The sequence below is a fragment of the Diceros bicornis genome, unplaced genomic scaffold (assembly GCF_020826845.1).
Source record: "Diceros bicornis minor isolate mBicDic1 unplaced genomic scaffold, mDicBic1.mat.cur d_74_multi, whole genome shotgun sequence".
NCBI lineage: Eukaryota > Metazoa > Chordata > Mammalia > Perissodactyla > Rhinocerotidae > Diceros > Diceros bicornis.
The window spans coordinates 2110086-2134117 of record NW_026690930.1 but is presented as its reverse complement, the minus strand read 5'-3'; the positions used below and the strand labels follow the sequence as shown (position 1 = coordinate 2134117).

Here is a 24032-nt window from a genome sequence, read left to right as displayed (position 1 = left end):
CACTTCTGATCATTGAAACCCCTCAAGACCTCATTAAATTAGAACTCCATCTGTCCAGATCGGAGTGAAGAAATTCCCTCGCTGCTTCTCCATCACTCCCTCCACCTCCCTCTTTCTTCCTTGGCTCATCTTACATAGATGGCACCCCTAAAGCTTTGGATTTTTTTCAGTACAACTAGTTTCTAACTTGCACATTTGGATTTCAGCCTGCCTTTTCAAAGCAAATGATGGCCACAGACCCCTCGAGCAGCTGCCACAGGGGCTGTGTTCCCCTCTCTCCCCTTTCCAGATAGCTTTCTACTTTCTTTCTGCCCCATCAGCTCGAGGATGGCTGAGAATAACAGTGACTTAATATCTATGGGTTATAACTGGTAATAGGTCCCAGAGCACTTGACGTCTTTCATCTCCTTTAGTCCTCACAGCTCCCATTTTGCTCATGAGAAAGTAGGAGACTTCCAAGGGTTACATCATAGTTCCCAGGTCACATAGCTCATGACCCCAAATCCAGTGATGGTTTGACTCTAAAATGCTCCCTGTCGGGACAAAAGGGAAGAGCCGTCTGGTCTGCCTCCTTACCACCTCCCCAAGCCATGGGAATACCTACCACCAGTTACTTGGGGTTCCAGATAGCAGAGCTTCAGTAAGGAATATGCAGTACAGTCCCCCAGGCTGATTGCATCTCCTGGGAGAAACGTCATAAGAGCTAAGTTAGGTTTTATGGCACCAAATTAAATGAGATAATACGTGTAAAAGAACTTTGTAAAACTTTTCCAGTGCTTTGTGCTGTGGCCTGGGGATCTAACTGCTTTTCAATGGAAATACTGAATTTTTGTAATATGGTATTTAACATCCTCTCTTGTGCTTTTTAAAACCAATATCCTCATGAACTATCAGGTCACTTGAATTGGCTTGACACAAGCGTGCATGATCTTTGCTTACAAGAGCGACAGCTTAAGCGTAGTCTCCCTTCACTTCTTGGCAGCGCCCCATCATCTCCATCTGCTGGGGACACCGGGACTCGTGGCTGCTGATGGCATCAGGACCAGCCCTGTACGTGGTCCATGTGGAGCACCGCGTGTCCGGCCTGCAGCTGCTGTGCCAGCAGGCCATTGCCAGCGCCCTGCGAGAGGACAAAGACGTCAGCAAGCTGACCTCGCCCCCCCGCCTCTGCTCCCACCTCCCCACTGCCTTCATCCCCACCATCAAGGTGAAGCCCTTCCACTCACCTTCTCCTCCTTCCTCACTCGTGCTGGCTGCCTGTTCCCGAAGGCTCGCCAAGAGGAGGGCCGAGACAAGGAACACAGGCGAGAGTCCCAGAGCAGGAGCACAGAAGTCACGTCTGCTCCTCTGCAAGATGAAGGTGTGCGGCTCCGCAAAGTCCCACCTCGGTCTCCCACGCGCGCAGTCTGTCCCTAGCATCACCCTTAGTGTCCACAAGAGAGTCACCTTGTGTGATAGGCATTAGCTTTCTCATGGCAGAGGCAGTATCCCGAGCGTGGCTGCCGTTGTCGTCCTGATGATCAGTCTGCCTTGTTCAGTCCTGACTCCCTGGCAGATGCTGCCGTTATCCCCTCTTGAGAAAGCAGGAAACGCGTTCTTAGAAGTGAGGGACTTGCTCTGTGGCTCGTTAGGGGAACGGTCAGGATGGGACCCTGTCAATCCCGGGGCCTGCTCTCCTCATCACTGTGCGGAGGGGCGGCCCTCACCCAGCCCTCGCTGTCAGCGTCCTCTGTGCTGACTGGAGCTTGAGAACTGGTCTGTCGCTATGGTGGTATGTGGACTGGACCTGCCTGTGGCTGTTCCAGTGTGGGTTCCCCGTTCCCTCTGGCCCTCCGCACGTAGGTTGCTTCCTGTGTTCTCTTTTTTGTTTTCTGTCTCTGCTTCTAAGTATCAGATTGACTTCTTGGTTAATTTTTTCCTAAAACATCCGAGTTTTAGAATCTGTTGTGATATTTTCTTCAAGTTGCTTTACACTCTTGGTTCCACACCAGTGATTCTGGACCCTGGCTGCTCGTTAAAATCGCCTGGGGAGTTTTTAGAACATACACGTGCCCAGGCTCACCCCCACAAGATTCCAGTTCCATCGTCTGTGGTGGGATCCGGGCTGAGGTCTCTGAAAGCTGCCAGGAGGTTGTGACGTGCGCCCAGAGTTGGGAGTCATTGTTCCGCACCGCACAGTTAACCCTCCCCGAGCTGCCAGCCAGAGCTCCGCCAGGGTAATCAGTGATGTGCACGCTCTTTTCTCTCCACGTCCTGCCTCCAGCCCCCGATTCCGGACCCCGACAACATGCGCGACTTTGTCAGCTGCCCCTCGGCCGGCAACGAGCGTCTGCACGGCACCGTGAAGCGCACAGAGCGCGGCCCGGAGGTGGGCGGCCCGTGCCACACGCTCTGCCTGGAGCACCTGGGCGGGCTCGTGCGCGTCCTCGAGGGGCGGCGCGTCAGCCAGCTGCGCCGGAGCTCGTCATCACGGACCCGCCGTCAGACAGCAACGCAGGGGGGCGCCTCGCCAGGGACTGCAGACCCCTCTCGGGGGGTGCGGACTGGTATTCTTGACTGCCCACGCAAAGGTAACGCCTATCTGTGAACGTTTGGCTAGCGCGGAACATCCCTGAAGCTACTCCGTTTCCAAAATCCTGCTGAAGTTACCGATTCCCTAAGTGGACTTTCCCACGGGTTTTTAAGAGCGCTCCTGAGGCTCCGTGTGGCTGGGGCTGTGGGGGGAGGAGACATCGGCTGTCATCAAGGGGAGGCTGGCGCGGGCCTTTTGGGAATGGCAGCCTCCTCTTTCAGTTATTTGTCAGGTATCCACTGAGGGCCTTAATGTGCTGTTGAGACCGTCAAAACAGCAGTGAGGTGCCGTCGCTGCCCCCCAGAGCGAGTGACAGGATTAAACGCTTCAGACCTTCAGCCTGCTCCTCAGCCTCCTGCTGGGATCCTGCTTCTGCTCTCGCTAAGCCACCCTTAGCTGCTTTTTAGCTGATGACCAAGGAGACTTTCTTGCTGGTCCGTAAAGATTTCGCATGACAGTCACTCCCTCCTTCTAAAGACTCTCTTATACCAATCTTCATGACTCCGTTGCCGTATTCAGGGGGCTCACTATGCACCTGTCTCTGGGACCCTAGAGTGTGAGCCTCCAGGGAAGGGACTTTGCTCTTTTTGTTTGTAGTCACTGTGGAGGCCTGTGGCCTCTGTCAGCAGTACCTGCCGGCTCAAACGTTCCCCCGCCTCCCTGTGAAATCTTGCCGGTCACCTAGAGCAGAGTGAGCAGCTGTCCCCTCTGTGCCCATCGCCCGTCAGTCAGTTGAGCTGCTGGTATCCCTGGGGGCACACAGTCCCTGAATCCTGAGGGCCCGGAGGGAGGGAACTGAGTCATCTTTGTACCCCCAGTGCCTGGTAAGCGCCTGACCGTGGGACAATGTGGGTTGAATTAGATTTGTTTTCATTAGTTCATACTTGTTCTCTCCACTTCCCATCTCCTGTTCCCTCTCCCGCCCGTTAGACTGGCCTCTGCCCCCATTCTGTCCCTGAAGCCGCTGCGCCGTGTAGCATCACCAGTTAGCCGAGTGTCACGTGCAATGGGCTTTTTCAACCTTGGCCTCAATTGCCCACCTCAGTATTTTACAGTCGATCCACTTGCTGTCTGCTTTTCTTTATTGGAATGCTCCGCATCTGTAGCAACATTCTGCTGTCAGTGTTACCGTGTAAAATTGAAAGCAGTGAAACTATACTTTAAAAATTGGATATTAGTCAGTTATTTCGTCTTTTGAGTCATGTGATGACCTGGGACCAAGAGCAGGGAGAGCGAGAAGAATTGGAGGCTGGTAGGGAGGCAGGTGGAAAGGAGGGAGAGGGAAGATTCAGAAGGAAGGAAGGCAAAGTGAGAGAAGCCAGAGAGCAGTGCACGTGAACTTAGAAGGAAGTTGCAGTTTCAGGGGAAGAGAGAAGACAGGAGCCATGGCGGTTAGAGATGACTGATGGGGGGACTTGGGAAAGGTCCTGAACCTGAGGGCGCATCGCCGGTTCTCAGCGGGGTCGTTGTCTCTAAGGTTCCTCCCGTGTATGCAGTTTTATAAAACCTATGCTCGGATTCAGTGTTGACGGGAAGTTATGTGAAGAGCTTGCTTCTGTTCCCCCGCTCCTGTGCGTCAATTTCCCACTGAAGAACAGGACAGAAGCAGCGGGGGCTGTGCTGTAGGGACAAGGCTGCAGCCTCCTAAGACCTTGCTTGTGTGGACCTGACCTAAGCGTCCCAGCCTGCTTCTCCGTAGTGGTCACATTTGTCAGCTCCTCCCAACACAGGCTGGCCCGGTTGCTAACAGGCCTGTGGGGAAGGAGGTGTTGTGTTTTTATAATGAAAAGGCTGTAAAGCAAAGCAGATAGGCGGGACGTATTGAGTGCCTGCCTTGTACACGGTCCTCGGGTCTCCTGTGGTTGTGAAGCAGTGCCGGGGCATCTCTGCTTTCAGGGAGTTCATGATCCCTTTTGGGTGAAAGACAACTTAACACTTGAAAATTTCAATAAAAAAGTCAAGATTTAAATACCTCGAGACAAAAATAGACGATGTGTCACAAGGCAGAACATGACTAATTTCCAACCGAGTGGTAGACGTAACCTGGTTCAGAGAGGAGAGGGTTCCTGACTTTGAGAAGCCAGGACTTGCTCATCGTGAGAAGCTGATGAACTCTCTCAGTCCTCCATGTCGTCGTTTCTCAGATGTGGTCCATGGGCCACCTTCCCGCAGATCGCCTGGGATACTTACTTGAATCCAGGTTCCTAGGCCTGCCCCTTAGATTGGTTCAGCACGTTGGAGACGACGCCTAGAAATCTGCAACTTAGTGGAGGCCCCAGGGGATTGCTATGCTCTGAAGTTTTTGATCCCCTGTTGTAAATGTCCCCCAAGTAACTTAACAAATGTGTTTCTCAGAATTACCAGTGTGCGTTTTATAATACATAGCATGAATCCCAATAATTTTTGTTTAGCAAAAGTTCACAAATTTTCCAAAGGAAATCTTTAGTCAGAGCTTGCTATGGACTGAATTGTGTCCCCCCCCCCCCAAATTCACATGTTAAAACGCCAATCCACAATGTGACTGTATTTGGAGATAGAGCTTTTAAGGAAGGTAGGGTCCCAATGGGATAGGATTGATGGCCTTATAAGAAAAGGAAGAGGGAGAGCTCTCTCTCGACACGCACGCGTACACTGGGGAAAGGCCACGTGAGCACACAGCAAGGTGTGCATCCACAAGCCGAGACCCCAGCCAGGCTGGCACTCTGACCTTGGGGCCTGTCAGCCTCTATTATCGCGTGAGCCAACTCCTTATGATCTCTTTCTCTTTTTCTGTATGTGTGTGTATATGTATTTGCCTCCTATTGGTTCTGTTTCTCTGGAGAACCCTGACTAACACAGATTTTAGTACTAAGAAGTGGGGAACTGCTGTAACAAATACCTATAATGTGGAAGCAGCTTTGAAACTGGGTCATGGGTTGAGGCTGGAAGGGTTTTGAGGTACACATTAGAAATATGGATATTAGGGCCATGTCTGGTGAGGTCTCAGACAGAAATGAGGAACATGTTATTGGAAACTGGAGGAAGGCGATCCTTGTCGTAAAGTGGCACAGAACTTGGCTGAACTGTGTTCTAGTGTTTTGTGGAAGATAAAACTTGCAAGCAAATGAAATTGGATATTTGAGAGATTTCTAAGTAGTTTTGGAGGATTGGCTTGGTTCCTCCTAACTGCTTATAGTAAAATGAGAGAGGAGAGAGACACACTGAAGAAGGAATTGTTAAGCAAAAAGGAACCAGAACTTGGAGATTTGGAAAGTTCTCAGCCTGTCCATACGGGCTGAGACGAAGGAAGGCTGTTGACTTCCTGGATTTGACAGGACGGGATGATGGAGCTGGTCGGATAGGAACATGCACTATTCTTCAAGAGGGAAAAATGACCCCAAAAGCGATTCAGAGGTCATCAGGGCCACTGCCTCAATTTTAGCAGGCCAGACAGCCTCCACCCGGAGACTTGAGGACAAGACCCCAGCCCCGCAGAGCCGTGGGGACCCTCACCTCGAGCTGTGTGGTGACACTGCCACCCCAGTGGGCCTGGAGGGCAGAGTATTGAACCAAAGAGGGTTATTCTCAAGCCTTAAGGTCTAGAAATTCGCCTTACTAGGCTTTGGACTTGCCTGGGGCCCTTCCTTCTCTCCTGTGTCTCCCTTTGGGATGAGAATGTCACCCTGTGCCTGACCCGCTGCCGTCTTGTGTGTTTTGGAAGCACGTAACTTGTCTGGTTTCACAGGTTCATGGCTGGAAGGGAGTTTTGCCTCAGTGTGAGTCGTATCTTGGCTCTCACCCATTTCTGATTCAGGTGATATTTAGATGAGACTCTGGATTTTAGACATTAGTGTTAATGCTGGAGTGAGTTAAGACTTTTGGGAGTGTTGGGATGGAATGAATGTATTTTGCGTGGGAGAAGGATATGAATAAGGGGGCAACCAGGGGCGGAATGTATGGACTGAATTGTGTCCATCCCACAAGTTCATATGGTGAAGCTCTAACCCCCATGTGACTGTATTTGGAGACAGGGCTTTTAGGGGGTGATTATGGTTAAATGAAGCTGTAAGGGTGGGATCCTAATCCAGTAGGATTGGTGGCTTTGTAAGAGGAGGAAGAGAGATCTCCCTGCACACACACACACACACACACACACACACACACACACACACACACACGCTGAGGAAAGCCCACGTGAGGACACAGTGAGAGGGTGGCCGTCTGCAGGCCAGGAGGACAGCCCTCACCAGAATCTGGCATGCTGGCACCCTGATCTCGGAGTTCCAGCCTCCCAAACTGTGAGAAATAAATTTCTCTTGTTTAAGCCACCTGGTCTGTGGTATTTTGTTATGGTAGCCCAAGCAGACTAAGACAGAACTTTTATTTAAAAGCTTTGAAACTGTGCTTAAAGATTTTTTTAAAATTCTAAAAAGATACCTGATTTGGGCTGTGTGTTTTGAAAAGGCCTCAACCCAGATGAAATAAGCATATTCTTGCAAACTGACAAAACTGGGATGTGAAGCCCCAAACAGTACAGTTCAGCCTTCTGTTCTCAAAGAGGAATATCAACTTACATTTATCTACAACTTGTATGTTTCTTCCAGAATTTTCATGATAAATTAATGACAGAATCTCTAGAAATAAGAGGTACAGATGTCCATCACCCCCAGGCTCCCTGGGTCTTACTCTTACGTGCTGCACTGAATTTCTAGTTGTTGACGACAGGGAGCAGAGTGATGAGCCTCCAAGTGTGTAACTGTAACACTGAACAAGCAGGACTTGGGGCTTGTCTCAGAAAGCAACTCCCTTCTTCTCACGCCGCCCCCTTTAAGTCCGTTCTATGGGGAAGTCCTTCTGCTCCTGGGCAAGTGGTTCTCAGCCCTGGCTGCTCATGGGAATCACCGGGGAGCCTTAAAAATCGACAGTGCCCGCGTCCACTCCCAGGATCCTGCTGCAGTTAGTCTGGGGTGCAGCCAGGCAGCAGGGAGAGACCTCGTTTTTCTTTCAGGAAGTATTTATCCAGTCTCTGCGTTGTTCTGGTCTCTAGAGTTACAGCAGGAGGCGAGACAGGCAACTCTCCTTCCACTAGTTGGGGAGACAGACAATAAAATAAAAGTGGTTATGAATGCTTATGCCCCCCTAAATTCGTATGTTGTAATCCTGATGCCCAGTGTGATGGAATTAGGAGGTGGGGCCTTTGGAGGTGATTAGGTTATGAGGACGGAGCCTTTATAATCATGAGATTATTGCCTTATAAAAGTGGCTCCAGAAAGTAGCCCCTTCTGCCATGCAAGGACACAGCAAGAAGTCAGCCGTCTGCAACCCCAAAGAGGGCCGTGACCAGAACCCCACCATACGGGCACCCTGATCCCGGAATTCCAGCCTCCCCACTGTGAGACGTAAATTTCTATTGTTTATAAGCCATCCAGTCTGTGGTATTTTGGTATAGCAGCCCACACAGACTAAGACGTGAGTAAAGGAAAAAAGCAAAGGGTATGACATCCAGCAATTACAAAACCCCGGCATCAGCAAGTCAATCAGGTGTTGAGTGGACAATACATTACTGAATTTCCTCAGGTCGGTGAACTGGCTCTGTGCTCGTGAACACAGAGGAAGCGTTCTGTGGGCTTATATGCATTTTGGAATCGTGGCCAAACTTCCTTTGATCTAGGGCTCCTAAGTTAAATAATGTAAAGCACTGCTTGGGCCGTGTGAATTAAGCCTTTTTATTTGATGGAACTCAGATGCACACCACTCCAGCTTGCTGGATTCACGAGTCGTGCCTTCTGATTCAGGAAGTAGTTGATGAAGAGGCCGATGTAGTAACACTGATCGGGCGTCAGCTAGTCTCCTTCCAAGTAGCACGCCAAGTTGTTCTGCTCTGCCTCCAGGGCCCTCAGAGAGGCCCTGTTCACAGATGTCACCTCCACACAGATGTCACCTCCACGTGTTCAGAAACAGAGATTAGTTTGGATTACAAACTCATTCTTTCAAATGTAAACAGCCCTTTTGAATGGTAAAATCGCTCATAGTCTATAAATTATTTCATTGTGATTGAATGATGCAGCTTTTTTATTGCCTGGCAAGGCTCTTGGAGCCTTGAGGGAATGAGGCTTTTGTCAGCAAAACAAAGTGATTTTGAAGAATGAGGTACTTCCAGTGAGGGCAGACCTGGGGTGGGGCAGAGCAGGGTTTGGGTGGTGAAGGGATGTGAGGGGATGTGAGGCCGTGTGAGGAAGGCAGCAAAGGAGAAGGGGTTTTGAGGAGGATGTTAAACATGGACTTCATCTACTCTGCAGTTTTGTGATCGCCCCGTTGCTGTGTCTGTCGTCTTCTGCCTTGGGGCCTCTAATCTTCTACCTAATGGCCAATTGACAAGGTTGTTTTGAGTGGCTTCCACGCAGGCACCCTCAGGAGAACCCAAAGCTCCCACTGAAAGTCCTGCCACACAGGTCTTCTTCCAGCCGTTGCTCAAAGCAGGCAGGCACCTCTAGCAGGTGGGATAGCCACCCCCCCCCCCGGCAAGCATCCTTGTGGCGGTTCCAGGAGACGGTTCTGACACGCCAGACATAAATTTCTCGGAGTCCCTGAAATGGACCCAACTCTGCCAGGTCTTGAGTCCAGAGCAGGCCCAGAACCAACAAGGGCCTTCCCCGGTCCCAGGGCAGAAGCAGGTTCTGGGGGAGTCAGTGAGTCAGCAAGCCCCTTGACCGGCCTGGATTCCCAGGCTGCCCGTGTGAACCCAGATGGAGCCTGGTGTGTGGTGAGGCACAATAGCGCGGCCATTTTGTTGCCAGGTTTGGCACAGTAAACAGTGCCAGACTGTTGTACATTCCAGAGGCATTAAAATTCCACGCCCATTTGCTAACCGCAGAAGTAATGGACTACTTTTGCTTAGAAAATATAATGGCATAAAAATGTAAAAGGAAGACAATGCTCTGCTCCTTTCTGTTTCAACCTGTAGACTTCAAACCGCTGCCTATAGGGTCAGGCTGTCCTTAGTTCCTAGTAATGATCGTCGTGAGGGTCTAACTGATGTCACTTCCCTAAAATCTACTGCTTGGTATCTTACCCGATGAAATCTATGGAAACAGCTTGATTTCTACCATGATCGACAGCTGCAACTGCTCAGACTCCAGTGACATCGAACTGAGTGACGACTGGGCTGCCAAGAAATATCCCAAAATCTCCCGAGCTAGCAAATCACCCAAACTCCCAAGGTAATCTTGGTCTGTAGGGGCGTCCTCCCTTTTTGAGCCTCTGGAGGTGTGTCTGTGTTGTGTCTGCAGCAGAATCCCATTAACGCACACCAGAGGAGCATAGCAAGAGGCAATCCAAGTCTGTCGTCTGGAAGATCTGCCTGTGATAATTATAGCTTTCCTTTACTCTTCCCTTCAGGACAGCAAAAGATCCCCAGGAAGAAGTTTGCTGAACCCTCAGAACTTCTAGGGGTCAGCACTGGTGGTGGGTGGCAGGGGCGGCCGTAGCTTTCTGGCTTACTTGTTTTTATTTCTGGTCTGAGAACAGTAAGACAGAGGTTTTACAGTGTATGTAATGTGTTGAAAGGAATGCCGAATCAAATGCCTTTGATGCTGTAATTGGAAAAAATAGTATTCTAAAAAAAATGTTTGGGGGGCCGGCCCAGTGGCATAGCGGTTAAGTTCATGTGCTCTGCTTTGGCAGCCCGGGGTTCGCAGGTTCGGATCCCGGGTGCAGACCAATGTGCCACTTGTCAAGCTATGCTGTGGTGGCGTCCCATATAAAGTAGAGGAAGATGGGCACAGATGTTAGCCCAGGGTATCTTCCTCAGCAAAAAAATAAAGAAGAGGATTGGCATCAGATGTTAGCTCAGGGCTGATCTTCTTCACAAACACAAAAAAATTTCTATCCTAAGGGTTTGGCCTAAAGAGTGGCAAAAAGCTAAAAGCAGATGGAAGGGCCTGCAGTGTCATAGATAAAAAACCCTGCCTTGCTGGTCCTGACCCTGCCACCGAGGGCTCTGTAACCTCAGAATGTAACGTTGATCCATGACCTGGAGACCAGTTTCCTTGTCTATGAAGTTAAAGAGTGGAGCAGATCTTCACTAAGATCCTTCTAGCTCTAAAATTCTTGATGCTGTGTGAAATGATGGTCTAATGTACGTGCAGATACGTACCTGCCCAGATTGTAAACACATAATGCATTGTGCAGTTGGTAAACCAGTGTATTCACCACCCAGTTGAAGATAAAGAATATTTCCATCATCCCGGAAAGTTCCCTTGTACTTTTTCCCATTCGATACCCACTCCCTAGAGTAACCACTGCTCTAACTTCTGTCAGCATAGATGAGTTTTGCTTCCTCTTGAGCTTCATATAAATGGTGTCAAACCACATGTCCTATTTTCTTATTTGGCTTTTTTTAATCAACATAATGATTGTGAGACTCATTCATGTTGTTGCGTGTATCAACAGTTTTTCTTTTTTGCTCTGTGGAATTCCATTGTAATGAATATACTACAATTTGTTTATTCCGTTTACCAATTGAATGTTTGGTAGTTTCCAGTTTGGGGCTATCATGAATAAAACCATTGTAGACATTCTTCTACAAGACTTTCTATGGACGTATGCACTCGTTTATCTCAGGTATATGCTTAGGAGTGCGTTGTAGGGCCACGGGGTGGACGTATGTTCAACTTTATTGGAAACTGCCAAACAGTATTCCAAGGTGCCTGTCGTACCATTTTAAATTCCCACCAGCAGTATATGAGAGTTCTAGCTGCTTCCATCTTCACCTACAGAGTATTGTCATTTTTTAAAAATAATTTTATCCATTCTGGTAGGTGTATAGTGGTATCTCATGGTAGTTTAATCCTAATATCTTCAATGATTGATGATGCTAAGCAGCTTTTTATGTTTATTGGCCATTTGGATATCTTCTTTTGTGAAGTGTCTGTTCAAGTCTTTTGCACCTTTTTTTTTTTGTGAGGAAGACCAGCCCTGAGCTAACATCCGATGCCAATCTTCCTCTTTTTGCTGAGGAAGATTGGGCCTGGGCTAACATCCATGCCCATCTTCCTCTACTTCATATGGGACACCGCCACAGCATGGCTTGATAAGCAATGGGTCGGTCCACACCTGGGATCCAAACCTTTGAACCCCGGGCCACCAAAGCGGAGCACGTGAACTTAACCACTACACCACTGGGCCAGCCCCTTGCCCATTTTTTATTGAGTTGTTTTTCTCTTATTTAGAGTTGTAGGAGTTTTCATGTATTCTGGCTATGAGTCCTTTAGCAGATATATGGATTGCTGTATAGTCTAATGTGAATTTCTTCTTTTATGATTAGCACTTTTCGTGTGCTGTTTAGGAAATTCTTTTGTCCTGTTTTGTCTACCCTAAGATCATGAGATATTCTTCTGTTCTCTTCTACAAGCTTTATAGTTTTAGCCTTCACACTTAAATCTCAGATTAATTTACACCTCAGATTAATTTTTGTGTATAGTCTGAGTTAGGGGTAAACGTTCATTTTTTTCCCATATAGATATCCAGATATCCAGCAATCTGTTCGATTTATTTTTTTCATCTTTATTCTAGGCTTGTTAAAATTACAAATAAAATTATGAACTTTTCTACACTTCTACAGTGTTTTGGCTTTTCCCATTGCTTAAGGAGAAGAGGACATTTAATACATAAGCAACCAAATCTTTCACCTGTAAATGTCCCTGGAAAGCTCCCGGATGTTGCGGTCTCTGGAGCTGGTCCTCTTTCCTTCCGTCTTTCTCAGTGTTGAGTGCCCCTACGCAGCAGCCAGGCCAGTTGTCCTCGCTCAGAGCTTTAACCAGCTCGGTCCCCCTGTCCTCCCACACTTTGGGAGCCCTAGGTGTCTTATCAAGCTCTCAAGCAGTATCTGTGAGGCTTAATGCTTTTCTTTCAGGGAACGTCATCAACCTTACCATATTCACTTTTATAACACTCTCTTTGGGGTAGACTGCCATTAAACACGTGTGTCCCCATGTTATAAACAAAGGAACTGAGGAACAGAGATATACCATAGGATCAAAAGGCAGCAGAAAAACTTAGATCCACTGATCTGATGTCAATATTGCAGGGGGGAGATGCTAGGTAAGTCTGTTGAAATCCCAGCACTGTGTTAGGAACTGTAACGCCATTGTGGACTTAGGTGAGAAACGCCTCTTCCACCCGCCACTTTCCTCAGGACGAATTTTGCAGACCCCTGGCAGAAGACATGTGGACGATTCCAAACTTACTATTAGTCAGTAGAAAGTTTTCAGTAGAAAGTTAATTCTCTGAGGTTCTTTACAAATGAATCACTCGATTGAACCTCACTATATTGTTGAATATATATTATTCGATATGCAGTTCTGTCCTTCTTTCCTTGTGTTCATAAGGCAGAAGCAGGCGGGCGGGGCCTGGGTAAATTAAGGGACCTGGCCCCTGGGAGTGGCACATCCACGGTGACTGGTGGACAGTGAAGGGAGTGCCAGGAGTGCAGGCGCCGTCCCCACCGGGGCGCCTGACCCTCGGGGCCTTGCCTCCGCAGGATCAACATTGAGGCTCGGAAGTCCCCCAAGCTGTCCCGGGAGGCACAGGAGATCTCCAGGTCTCCACCGTTGCCGATGCGCAAGCCCTCCATTGGCTCGCCCAACCTGACGCGAAGAGAGTTTCCCTTTGAAGACATCACTCAGGTAGTGTCGGCTTTCGGGTGGTCCCCCAATCCAACGCTCCGCTCCCCTCCTCAGTGTGTGCCTGATGGCCGCTGAACCCTCGGTCCCCCCTCTCCGTGCCTGTCACTGCAGTTGCAGACACGGGCGTAGAGAACCAGAGCCTGTCTGCCCTCCTCCATGCCCCATCACCTCCACATCCCGAGGGGCCTTCTTCCCACCTCGGGCATCCCCCTGTTGCCACAGGAATCTCCTCACAGGTAGCTCTGGTTGAGACACAGCCACACTTCTCACCTCTGCTCCCTCAAGCCGCTTCTGACCCTTCAGTGACTCCAGTGTCGGCAGGAGCCAATCCCTGGTCACAGCCCCACTGCCTGGCCTGGCCTGTCTTTCCCTCCTGTCCTCCTCGACACCCCCTCCTCTCCAGGTGCCAGAGCCACACTGTTGACTCACCTCTTCCCGCCTTTGTGCCTTTGCCCTGCCTGGGTAACCCGCTCCATCTCCTCACCCTCCTTTCTGCCCACATGCTTCCAGATAGAACTTCCCCTCTGTCGTGAAGGCTTCCTCCCCTGGCTCAGCCACAGTAATCCCAGAGCATCTTGTTTGTAACTCCCTTAGGACATTTCTCAGTCACTTCCTTGTATATAAATAATTACAGGCCTTCTCTCCTCCATTAGGTTCTAAGCTCTTTGAGGAGCTGTATTTTATTCATCTTTATTATTGCCCTTCCACACACACACACACTCATGCATGATTTGGGCATAGTGATAACTTCTTAAATTTTTAAAAATTTGATTGAATAAGAAACAGATAATTGGGTAGTTTTGGGATATACTGGTATCAGTGCAGCTGATGTTTCCAGGAGAAATATCAAGGATGAAAATGGGTTCAGAGCCAGGTGCTCTCTCTGGTTCAGTGACTGGGAGGAAGGAGAGGTAAAGAAAAAAGTGCCCAAATCACTTTTGTGCCTTTTTAACCTACACACATGTGGACACACCGGGACACACCCGCCCCCACTCCCAACCTGAGAATGACAGCTCGCTGAGCCACCACTTGCAAATGGGTGCCTGACATGCTGTAGGCAGCTACTGGTCTTAAAAACAGTGGAATGACAGAGAGTGAATATTTCTGGCAGTGCCCACGTGTGGCTTTTTAAGCAAAAAGTGTTAACGTCCTTACTTCTTGAGTGATCAATAGAAAATATGGAAATAGATTGTGATTTTTCTCCTTTTTTTTCCCACAGCACAACTATCTTGCTCAGGTCATGTCTAATATCTGGGGAACCAAATTTAAGATTGTGGGCTTGGCTGCTTTCCTGCCAACCAACCTCGGTGCAGGTAAAAACTGCGTCCTGTTCTCTTCCCACTGTCCCGGTTGGAACTCAGGCTGAATAAGCAATTTCAACCTTTGGTGGCCTAATGTAGAAAATGCGCTCTTATGACACCAAAAGATGAGCATGTATTTTACCTCCAAAGTTTGACTCTAGCCACTCTGATTTCACAAAAATTAGAATTATCACTCAAATTCTTTTTTTGCCACTGGTGTTTTCGTTTTTTTATACAAGCCCTGACTTACAAAAATGACAAAATAGCCGAAATCTCTATCAAAGCTCTTATAGGCTTCTGGTTACTTTGATTTCTGGTCTTTTACTGTGGACAGATTTTGGTACCAGTGTCTTTAGGTTCTTGAGTCAGAAGAAACTCCTGAAGAAAGTCAAGAAGAAAGTGTTCAAGACCTTAAGAAGAAGTTGGCTGACTGTTAGTACAGTTCTTAGTGGTAAATCTTTTTGGATTTCATTTCTAAGTACCAGATAAATATCCTCTCCATGAGAAGTTTGAGACATCGAGGAAAATGGAACCCAGGGAGAACCAGGCTGGGCAGAACCCAGAATTTGCCTTCTCTTTTGTATCTGCTTGAATGACTGACGTGTCATATTTACTAGGGGACCGTGAAGGAGTGAAATGACAGAAGGTCCTTTTCAAAGCAGCTTCATCCTAATGGCCACATCTCTGTGTGGGCTAAGGGCCTGTGTTGTCCCCCACCTTGCTACATTGCCTGATCATCTAACACGCACACGTCTCTCTAGAAGGCCAGCTTAGCCAGTGGGGTTCATCGATGGCTGGTGGCCCCATCTTGAATGTGGTCTGTGTAACCTACCAAAAATAGTTTTTGAAAAATTCTGGATCTGCCCATTAGAGTTGTTTCAGACACAGTTAGATCTTTTAAAACAAATAGTTCTTGCAAAGCAGATGTTAAAAAGACCTGTTGCTGTGTATGCATCTTCAGAGACATTAAATGGTGCTGCATTTGGATTTTTCATTTTGAGGTTTCTCAGCTCAAAGGAAAAAAAGAATAAAAGTAAAACATAAAACTGACTTAGAAAATAACAATAGACAATCCATTCACATAATGGAAAGAAATCTCTCATGTTTTCAACAGCCGGGAAACCCTCTCATGACCACAAAAGCCTGCTCTTCAGTAATTCAGCAGCACCCTCATGATATGTATGGTGATTCTAATAACCACTGTGTGAGAGGCATGGTTACCCCACACCTGTAATCTGAGAATTTAGCCATCTGCCTACAGCAAATGTTGACAAAAGGAATGGACGTGCACCTATGCTCAACGGGTCTTCTCATTCTGCCCTTAGTTCTTGGATGTTGAGTGGATCCATAAAGAAGTCAAGGAGGACCTTAAGATGGGAGGGCCTGTATTAGGAATCTCAGTGCCCAAGACAAAAGCTTGGTGTGTGACTGCGGTGAAATCATTGTCCTAATCGTTGACCTTTTTAAAAAGAGCGTTTTCATTTGTCAAGCTAAAAGAATTTTCCACATGATTCTGCTAGAGAGAAGAAATTAACTCTGGGATTCTAGAGGGTTTGTTACATATGGTGCCCTATTAAATAATCTTTGACACTCTGTTAGATTCAAAAAGTGAGTGCTGTTGGATATTTTATATTGAATAATTGGATAATTACATTGAATAATTTGTTTCCTTCAATTAGAATGATCAGGCTCATGAAATTTTTGTGTTTTTAATTTTTTGCATTTCTTAATTTTAAAAATGTGGAATAAATTCAAAATTCAAAAGATTTAAAAGAATATACAGTAAAAATCTTTCTTATCCTCACCCCCAACCACCTAGTTTTTTTCCCTGGAGGCAACTGATATTATTTTTTAAATCCCTCCTGAGATTTTTAATTTTACATCCTTTTGTCGATCTGAACGACAAAGAATAGCACTTTAATGCATTAATTCTTAAGCTATATGGAACCATCCAGAATTTTTGAGGCAAAATTCAAACTCTCTTTTGTGGGCAAGAGAGAGGAAAACATGAATAAGACCTGTAACGACCCCTGGCGTGGAAAAGGCGTCTCAGCCCACTCAAGCCCAAGGAGCAGCCTTACGACGGTGCTTCAGAGCAGAAGGCCTGGAGCTGTGGGAGTGCTGGCCAGTCAGCCACCAGGCTGTGAGGTGACAGCCTCGCAGGTAGAACTTGGCTCATCTTAATAAAAAATAAGAATAGGAATAATTAAAGAACCTCTACATATCTCACAGCAAAGAGTATTAAACATAAGAGAAAGTTGACGGGACAGTTTCATCCTGATTTTAACCTATTGTGAAACTTAAATTCAGATTCATTATTTTTCAACTTGTTTTGTCTTCTCTAAATATTTTAGTTGCAGTCTAGGCCTTCTCTTAAAGGTCCCTGTTAATGAAATTAAATCTTAGCATTTAAAGAAACTGTGTGGAAGTTCTCCGCGATTCTCTATCCTGAGCATGAAACTGGAAGCCAGGAAGCCCAGAATCCAGTCCCGAATACAGCCCGAGTGTCATTGCTGCTCCCCGCGTAGCTGCCCTCCAGTAGCTGCTTGACTGCCCCCTGAGCTTGGCTCTCTGGTTATCACAACTGTTTCCACCAAGTTATCCTGGTGATTGCAAATGGGATTTTTAAAAAATACATTTGTCATAACCCAGCTCATTCTAAAAAGAATTTGTCTAAGATAGGTTTTTAATTCTGGGCTAGACTGAGAATTTGTTGTTCCCGAATCCAGTCCGTGGCCGGGGTGGCCAGTCGTGCGCCAGAGGAGGTGGAGGGCTGCTCTCAGAGTCTCCGGCCTTGCCCACGCAGGTCACCCCACGTCTCTTCCCATGACTGTTGATGCCTTGGCTCTCCTCTGGCTTGTCTCTATTAACCGTGCTTTCCTCCTCCCACCAGTAATCTATAAAACCAGCCTCCTGCATCTCCAGCCGCGGCAGATGACCATCTATCTCCCAGAGGTCCAGAAGATTTCCATGGAGTATGTTAATTTACCTGTCTTCAACCCGAATGTTGTCAGTGAAGATGAGGATGATTTACCAGGTGTGTTCACACATCAACTGGTTTGTCACGAGCCCTCTGTTAGTGGGTCGCGACGGGGACAGAGTGGTAAGTAGTCAAGAATGCCAACATGTCAGTCCGTGCCTGCTGCCTCGGTTTGGAAAAGGTACAACTTCCTCAGTAAGGTTGGTGGGTGTGGTGGCGTGTCACTGGAGAAAGGTCACCTACTGTCACTGGTTTGGGGAGGAGGGGAGCTACCAGAGCAAGGACGATGAGGTGGCCGTGATGGCTCATGATCACAGAGCACTTCTACCATCTCACTTTATCCTCTCGGTAGTCCTCTTAGTCATATGCCCAGATAGGGAAGTTAACAGGACTCATCAGGACTCAGTCAAGTCAGGACTGAAACCCAGTCTCACTGACCCCAGGCTAGCCCTCATCCTCTCAATCCCTGCTTAGAGAATGGCATCTCCCTGTGGTGCCACAGAGCCCAGTTTCTCAAACCTGCCCCACCTCCGGGGCGGAACGTCTCTCTCCTAATGTGCAGAGTGTGTCTCAGTGCATAGAGGCCAGGTCTGAGTTCAAGGTCAAAGCTGGTATAAGTTTTTAAAATCTCAACTTACAAACGTTCAGATCCATAGCATCTTAATTTAAGTCTTTTCTACTGGGGGGGATCCTATTTTGATTATTAGAATGATTTCTAAGTAGTCCACCAATTATTTATATGTAACTATTCTCAAAAAAGTCCACCTGCAATTTTATAAATATAGAGGCTCCTCTACTCAGAACCAAGCAAGGTTCTGAAAGCCTCTGGCTTCTGAGCCAGAGGAACCGTACACGGCCACTGACTCCTCCTGTATCTTGTCATTCTCAAACGAGGGGCTCTGGACCTCACCGTGGGATGGGGAGGGACACGCGTCCCAACTCGGGCTCTGAACTTGGGGGCGTTGTTGACCTTCCTTCAGCCAGATTTCTGCGTGTAAAATTATTCTACTGCACTTTCTGACAGTAGCCGTCTTTGGTTCTCTGATAGGTATACTTTCTCCTCATGGGTGGAGCAGATGTTCTGGACTAATGGGCGAGGTTTTGCAACCCCATAAACCTGCAGTTTGGTGAAACCTCACACATGAGCTTTATAGCAGCTCTCCTGCTATTTCAGAACCTTGGATTTAGAAGTGGCTTTCACACTTTCCCCTTAGCGCCCTCCGTTCTCCCGGAATGTGGCTAATCTAGCTCTCTCATGCTCAGCTGTTGCTGCTGTTGTCGTCACTGTTTGTGCTTCCCAGAGAAAGGAGGAATGATTTGTCTCAGGGCTTACACGTACTGCTGGTGACGCAACAGAGAGACTCTCCTTCGGCGGGGAAGACGCCTGCCCTCAGTACTCCATACAGAGGAGAGAGCATCTGGAAGAGGGATCTGAACAGGAATCATAGAAAACTTGAGACAGGACCTAGATTCTTGCAGCTAGGGGACAGTCACATTTCAGTGGAGGACCCCAGGGAAGGGGGATGAGTCTGTCACAGGCACGAAGGGTGGGCTTAGCTTTTGATGGACTACTGGCTTCCCTCTGTAGTTCTGGTGAAAGGTCAGCCAGCCTGTGCAATTTCCTGTTAATGCCTGTTTCCTGCACACGTGCTCATAGTCACGTGGCACTTAGGCCCAGATGAGCAGACCTCCAGTGCTCTGTGGGCTCTTTAGAAAGGGCAGTACTGAACAGTGGCGCTGAGGCCCTGCGTGTGGTCTGCAGATGATTGCTCAAACGCACACTCCATTAAACTCCTCCTGTGTGCAAATAGGGTGGATTTACAGGGTTTTAATCAGTGTGGCTCTAACTTATATACTGTTTGAAATGCTAAAAAGCAGTAAAGTTAGGAAATGATCCTTCCCCTCATATGCAGATCTGCCAGAGGATTCTTATCATTGGTTTCTCTACTGCATTTTACATGGTTCTATTTACAGAAAATTAATTTACATACAAATTTCAGATACGCATCTGCCCCACGACACTTCCCACACTAACCAATCCAAAACCCTGGATAAACCTACTCAGAAGCCTAGGCATTGAGTCCTCAGTGGAGTTTCATACTGTACCACTGCCCTCCTCTTGCATAAGAATGGGCCGTTTTATGACCATCATGAGTAAAAAGTGTCCTTAAACATTTATTTGCCATAGTACCATTCAGACACGTGGCACCACACTCAGAAGGTTCAGAAGTATTCATTGAAATGCTCTGACAATGCCCTTAGCTCCAGAGCCCACCGATTGCCAGTGTCCTTCCAGAAACATCAGAGAAGCTTTGTGTAACTTGAAGGAAGGGTCCAGCTTTCCCCACGCAAAGGCATCTGTCTGTAGGAATTACAGTTTATACGTAAAAGGCCTAGATGAGTTGCTTATTCTGACCCAGTTTCATGGCACTGTTTTGTAAGCAGTTGGTTTTTCTAATCTTCCAGTGACTGGAGCATCTGGCGTGCCTGAGAACAACCCACCGTGTCCCGTGAACATCCCCATCCCGCCCATCCACAGCTCAGCTCAAGCTATGTCCCCCACGCAGAGCATAGGACTGGTACAGTCCCTGCTGGCCAATCAGAACGTGCAGCTGGACGTCCTGACCAATCAGACCATGGCCGTGGGGGCAGCTGAGCATGCAAGTGACAGTGCCAACCCATATGCAATCTCGGACCGCTACTCCAACCCTGGACAGGTGATCTTCGGAGGCGTGGAGATGGGCCGCATCATTCCGAAGCCCCCTCAGCTGTCCCTGCCGCCGCCAGCACAGGGGGCCATCCAGCTGTCGGTGGTGGACCACGGAGACCAAGACCACGAGCACCTGCAGAAGCCAGCCAAGGCCCTGCGGCCGGTGCCGCAGCTGGCCGCCGAGGGGGACGCCGTGGTGTTCAGTGCCCTCCAGGAGGTCCAGGTGGCGAAGATGAGCCCCCCACCGCCCTACCCAGGAACCATCCCCGCCGCCCCCACCACGGCAGCGCCGCCGCCCCCGCTGCCGCCCCCACAGCCCCCGGTGGACGTGTGCTTGAAGAAGGGCGACTTCTCGCTGTACCCCACGGCGGCGCACCATCAGCCGCCCCTGGGCTACGAGAGGATCACCACCTTCGACAGCAGCGGCAGCGTGGAGGAGGTGTGCCGGCCCGGACGCCAATGCTCTGCGCCGGGAACACCTACACCCTCCCCGGCCCAGGCAGCTCGGCCACCCTGAGGCTCACGGCCACCGAGAAGAAGGTCCCCCAGCCCTGCACCAGCGCGACCCTGCACCGCCTGACGGTGCCGCGCTACTCCATTCCACCGGGGGCCCCGCCCCCGTATCCCGCCCTCGCCGGGACGCTGGGCCCGGCCCGGCCGCGGCGCAGAGGCCGGACAGCAGCCTCATCCACGCCACGCTGCGCAGGAACAACCGCGAGGCGGCGCTGCGGACGGCGCAGCTGGCCGAGCCCCCGCGCGCCCCGCCGCAGCCGCCGGCCAAGCCCAAGGGCGCAGCGCCTTTCCCCGCGCGGCCGCCGCCCGCCCTCTACACCTGCAGCCAGTGCAGCGGGGGCGCGGCCGGGCGCGCCGAGCAGGGCGCGGGGGCGGGGGCGCATGCGGCCGGCACGTCCCCGCTGTCCCCGCAGTCCTCCTACAGCCTCCTGAGCCCGCCCGACGGCGCCCGCGAGCGCGCCCACTATGTCAACTCGGCCTTCCCCGAGGACGAGGCGCTGGGCCAGCACTGTCCGTCGAGAAGCCCCTGCGGCACCCCGCGCTGCCCGAGGCTGCGGTGGCCGGGAAGCGGCCGCCCCCTCACCAGTGGGACCCCGTGCTGGGGGAGGACATCTGGGTTCCCCAGGACAGGACAGCACAGACTGCAGTGCCCAACCCCCTGAAACTGTCCCCTCTGATGGCAGGTCAGAGCCAGCACCTGGACGTGTCCCGAGTGCCCTTCGTCTCCCCCAAGTTGCCCGCCAGCCCGACTGCCACTTTCCAGACGGGCTATGGGATGGGAGTGCCCTACCCAGGAAGCTATAACACCCTCCCTTTGCCGGGAGTGCAGGCTCCCTGCTCCCCGAAAGACACCCTGTCCCAGACACAGTTTGCACAACAGGAGCCCACCGTGGTCCTGCAGCCCGCCTACCCGCCCCCCCTCTCCTACTGCCCCCTGCCCCCCATGTATCCAGGAAGCAGCACGTGCTGGAGTTTACAGCCGCCACCTGTCGCCTTGCACCCCTGGAGTTCCTACAGCGCGTGCCCGCCCGTGCAGAACCCCCAGGGCACGCTCCCCCAAGGCACACTTGGTGGTGGAGAAGCCCCCGTGTCCCCACCGCCCACCGACCTCCAGAGCCACCTGGGCACAGAGGTGATGGTAGAGACCGCTGACAACTTCCAGGAAGTCCTCTCCCTGACGGAAAGTCCGGTCCCCCAGCGGACAGAGACATTCGGGAAGAAGAGCCGGAAGCGCATGGACAGCCGAGCGAGGAGGGAAACGTTCAGGCCACCACAGAGGGCGAGATGAAGAAGGAGGCTCGGACTCGGAGCGACTTGAATTCCCTGATCTCCAGCCCCCGTCTGGGGAGGGAGAAGAAGAAAGAGAAGAGTCAGAAAGACCAGCTGAAGTGGAAGAAGTTGAACAACACGAACGGGTTCCGGGACAGCTGGGAGAGCGAGCCCGGGCTGGGCGTCAGCGGGGACGAGCTGGTGACCCGGAGCCAGGGCGGCCAGACGGGCTGGAAGGGCAAGCGCAGCCTGCGCGCGGCCGGCGAGCCGGAGGAGGCCAAGGGCCGCAGGGCCAGCGAGCGGGAGGACGGCCTGCCGCGCAGCCAGGGCTTCGTGCACGTCATGGCCAACAAGCAGCGGCTGTGGACGAGGCCACGCAGGGGTACTTGCTGTCTTGTCTTTATTTCTCATCAGAGTAACACATGCACTGATATTTTAAAGTCAAATGCTTCTACAAGACCCGAGAGGACCCCTAAGAGGCCCCTGCGTGCTCCCAAACCTCAGCCTCCCCCAGAGGGCGTGCTTCCACCTCTGTTGGCTTTTTTCTGGTATTTGCCACCATATTTGTAAAGAGCAGGGTGTCTAGTATTTGGTGATTTTTCAGTTTTCAGCATCGTGTATTGACTTCTTCCTGAGGAACCTGAGGGTTTGTTTTCTTCACCCCCCACCCTCTGACTACACACACGTGAACTTTCCCTGCCCCCCTTCCCAGTTGAATCAGTAGTCACTGGTCACCTCCTTATGCCAGTAAGTACCGTTCAGAGCTGAGCCATGTGATATGGTTTAATCACATTTCTTTTTTTATTGGAGAGTGGTTTTTTCCCCCCAGACATAATAATTACCCAGTTTTTGTTTGCTTGCTTATTTGCTAATTTCTCTGTGTATTTATTATTAAGTCATTTGCTGATTCCCTGGCGGAATGCAAATCCCCTCTTGGTGCAAACACATTGGGTAATTTGTCGGTTCTTCCTGCTCCAACCTGGACGGGTAGCCCCAGCCCTGCTGTGTAGCTACTGTTCTGGAACTACCCTCCTCCACCATCCTGGAATTCCCTTCACTTCTCCTATTTAAATCTCATTTTCATTAATTCACTCAACAAATGTTGATTGAGCACCTGCTGTGTGCCTGGCAATCCTCTGAGCCAGGAGTGTGGCCCACAGGCCAGTCCATCTGCTCTTGCTTTTTATAAATAAAGTTTCATTGGGACACAGCCACGCCCATCCACTTAAGTATAATTTACCGCTGCTTTTGCCCTACAGCAGCAGAGTTAAGCAGTTGTGACAAAGACCGTATGACCTACAAAGGCTAAAATATTATTGGCCCTTTACAGAGAGTTTGCCAGCCCTTACTCTAAGTGCTGAAATTAGATCGATGAGGAAAACAGAAAATCCCTATCCTGATGGAGTTTACAAAAATGGAAAAAAGACAATAAATAAGTGTACATAACATGTTGCATAATAATACATGTCACGTGGTCCCCATGAATACTGAAATGACAAGGGCAAGCAGGCTTGGGAAAGAGGCGGTGGCGTTCTGTCCCTCTCTGAGTAGTGACATTGACAGTTGCAGTTGATATTTCTCGTCAGCCCCTTTTAGCCTGTAGATTCTTTTTCCTACTTGTTCTTCCTTTTTCCATTTCCTGGATGAGGAAGCCCCTTCATTTGACCTGTGGAGCTTTCCATGCCCTGAAGTCTGCTCATTGTCTCCCCACTGCGTTGTTTAACATGTTCCTCCGCTCCTTTATTTCCACCAAACTCGTAGTTAGATCGAGAAGCTTGATCAGAGTCACTTTTGTTGGCATCTCGCAGGCCGTGCTATCTGCTTCCAGCAGGTGCTGCCCAGACCCGGCTGCCCTGTGTCCCACCTTGTTTGTGCTTTAATGTCTTTGCTTCCCTCCCTCGCCCCCCAGGTGATGCAGTTTGGAAGGATCGACGGCAATACGTACATCCTGGACTTCCAGTACCCCTTCGCTGTGCAGGCCTTCGCCGTCGCCCTGGCCAACGTGACTCAGCGCCTGAAATGA

General features: G+C 49.7%; 1 protein-coding gene across 1 annotated transcript; it reads left to right on the top strand.

Moving 5' to 3' along the window:
* Nucleotides 1-882: 882 nt before the first annotated feature.
* Nucleotides 883-24032, top strand: LOC131402344 (tubby-related protein 4-like). The gene is given in 17 exon segments (XM_058537166.1): nucleotides 883-894; nucleotides 983-1207; nucleotides 2264-2450; nucleotides 2453-2492; nucleotides 9622-9771; nucleotides 13092-13236; nucleotides 14456-14549; nucleotides 17431-17574; nucleotides 19984-20676; nucleotides 20679-20884; nucleotides 20887-21253; nucleotides 21256-21796; nucleotides 21798-21823; nucleotides 21826-21984; nucleotides 21987-22391; nucleotides 22722-22756; nucleotides 23919-24032. Coding segments are annotated over 17 exon segments (3543 nt in total).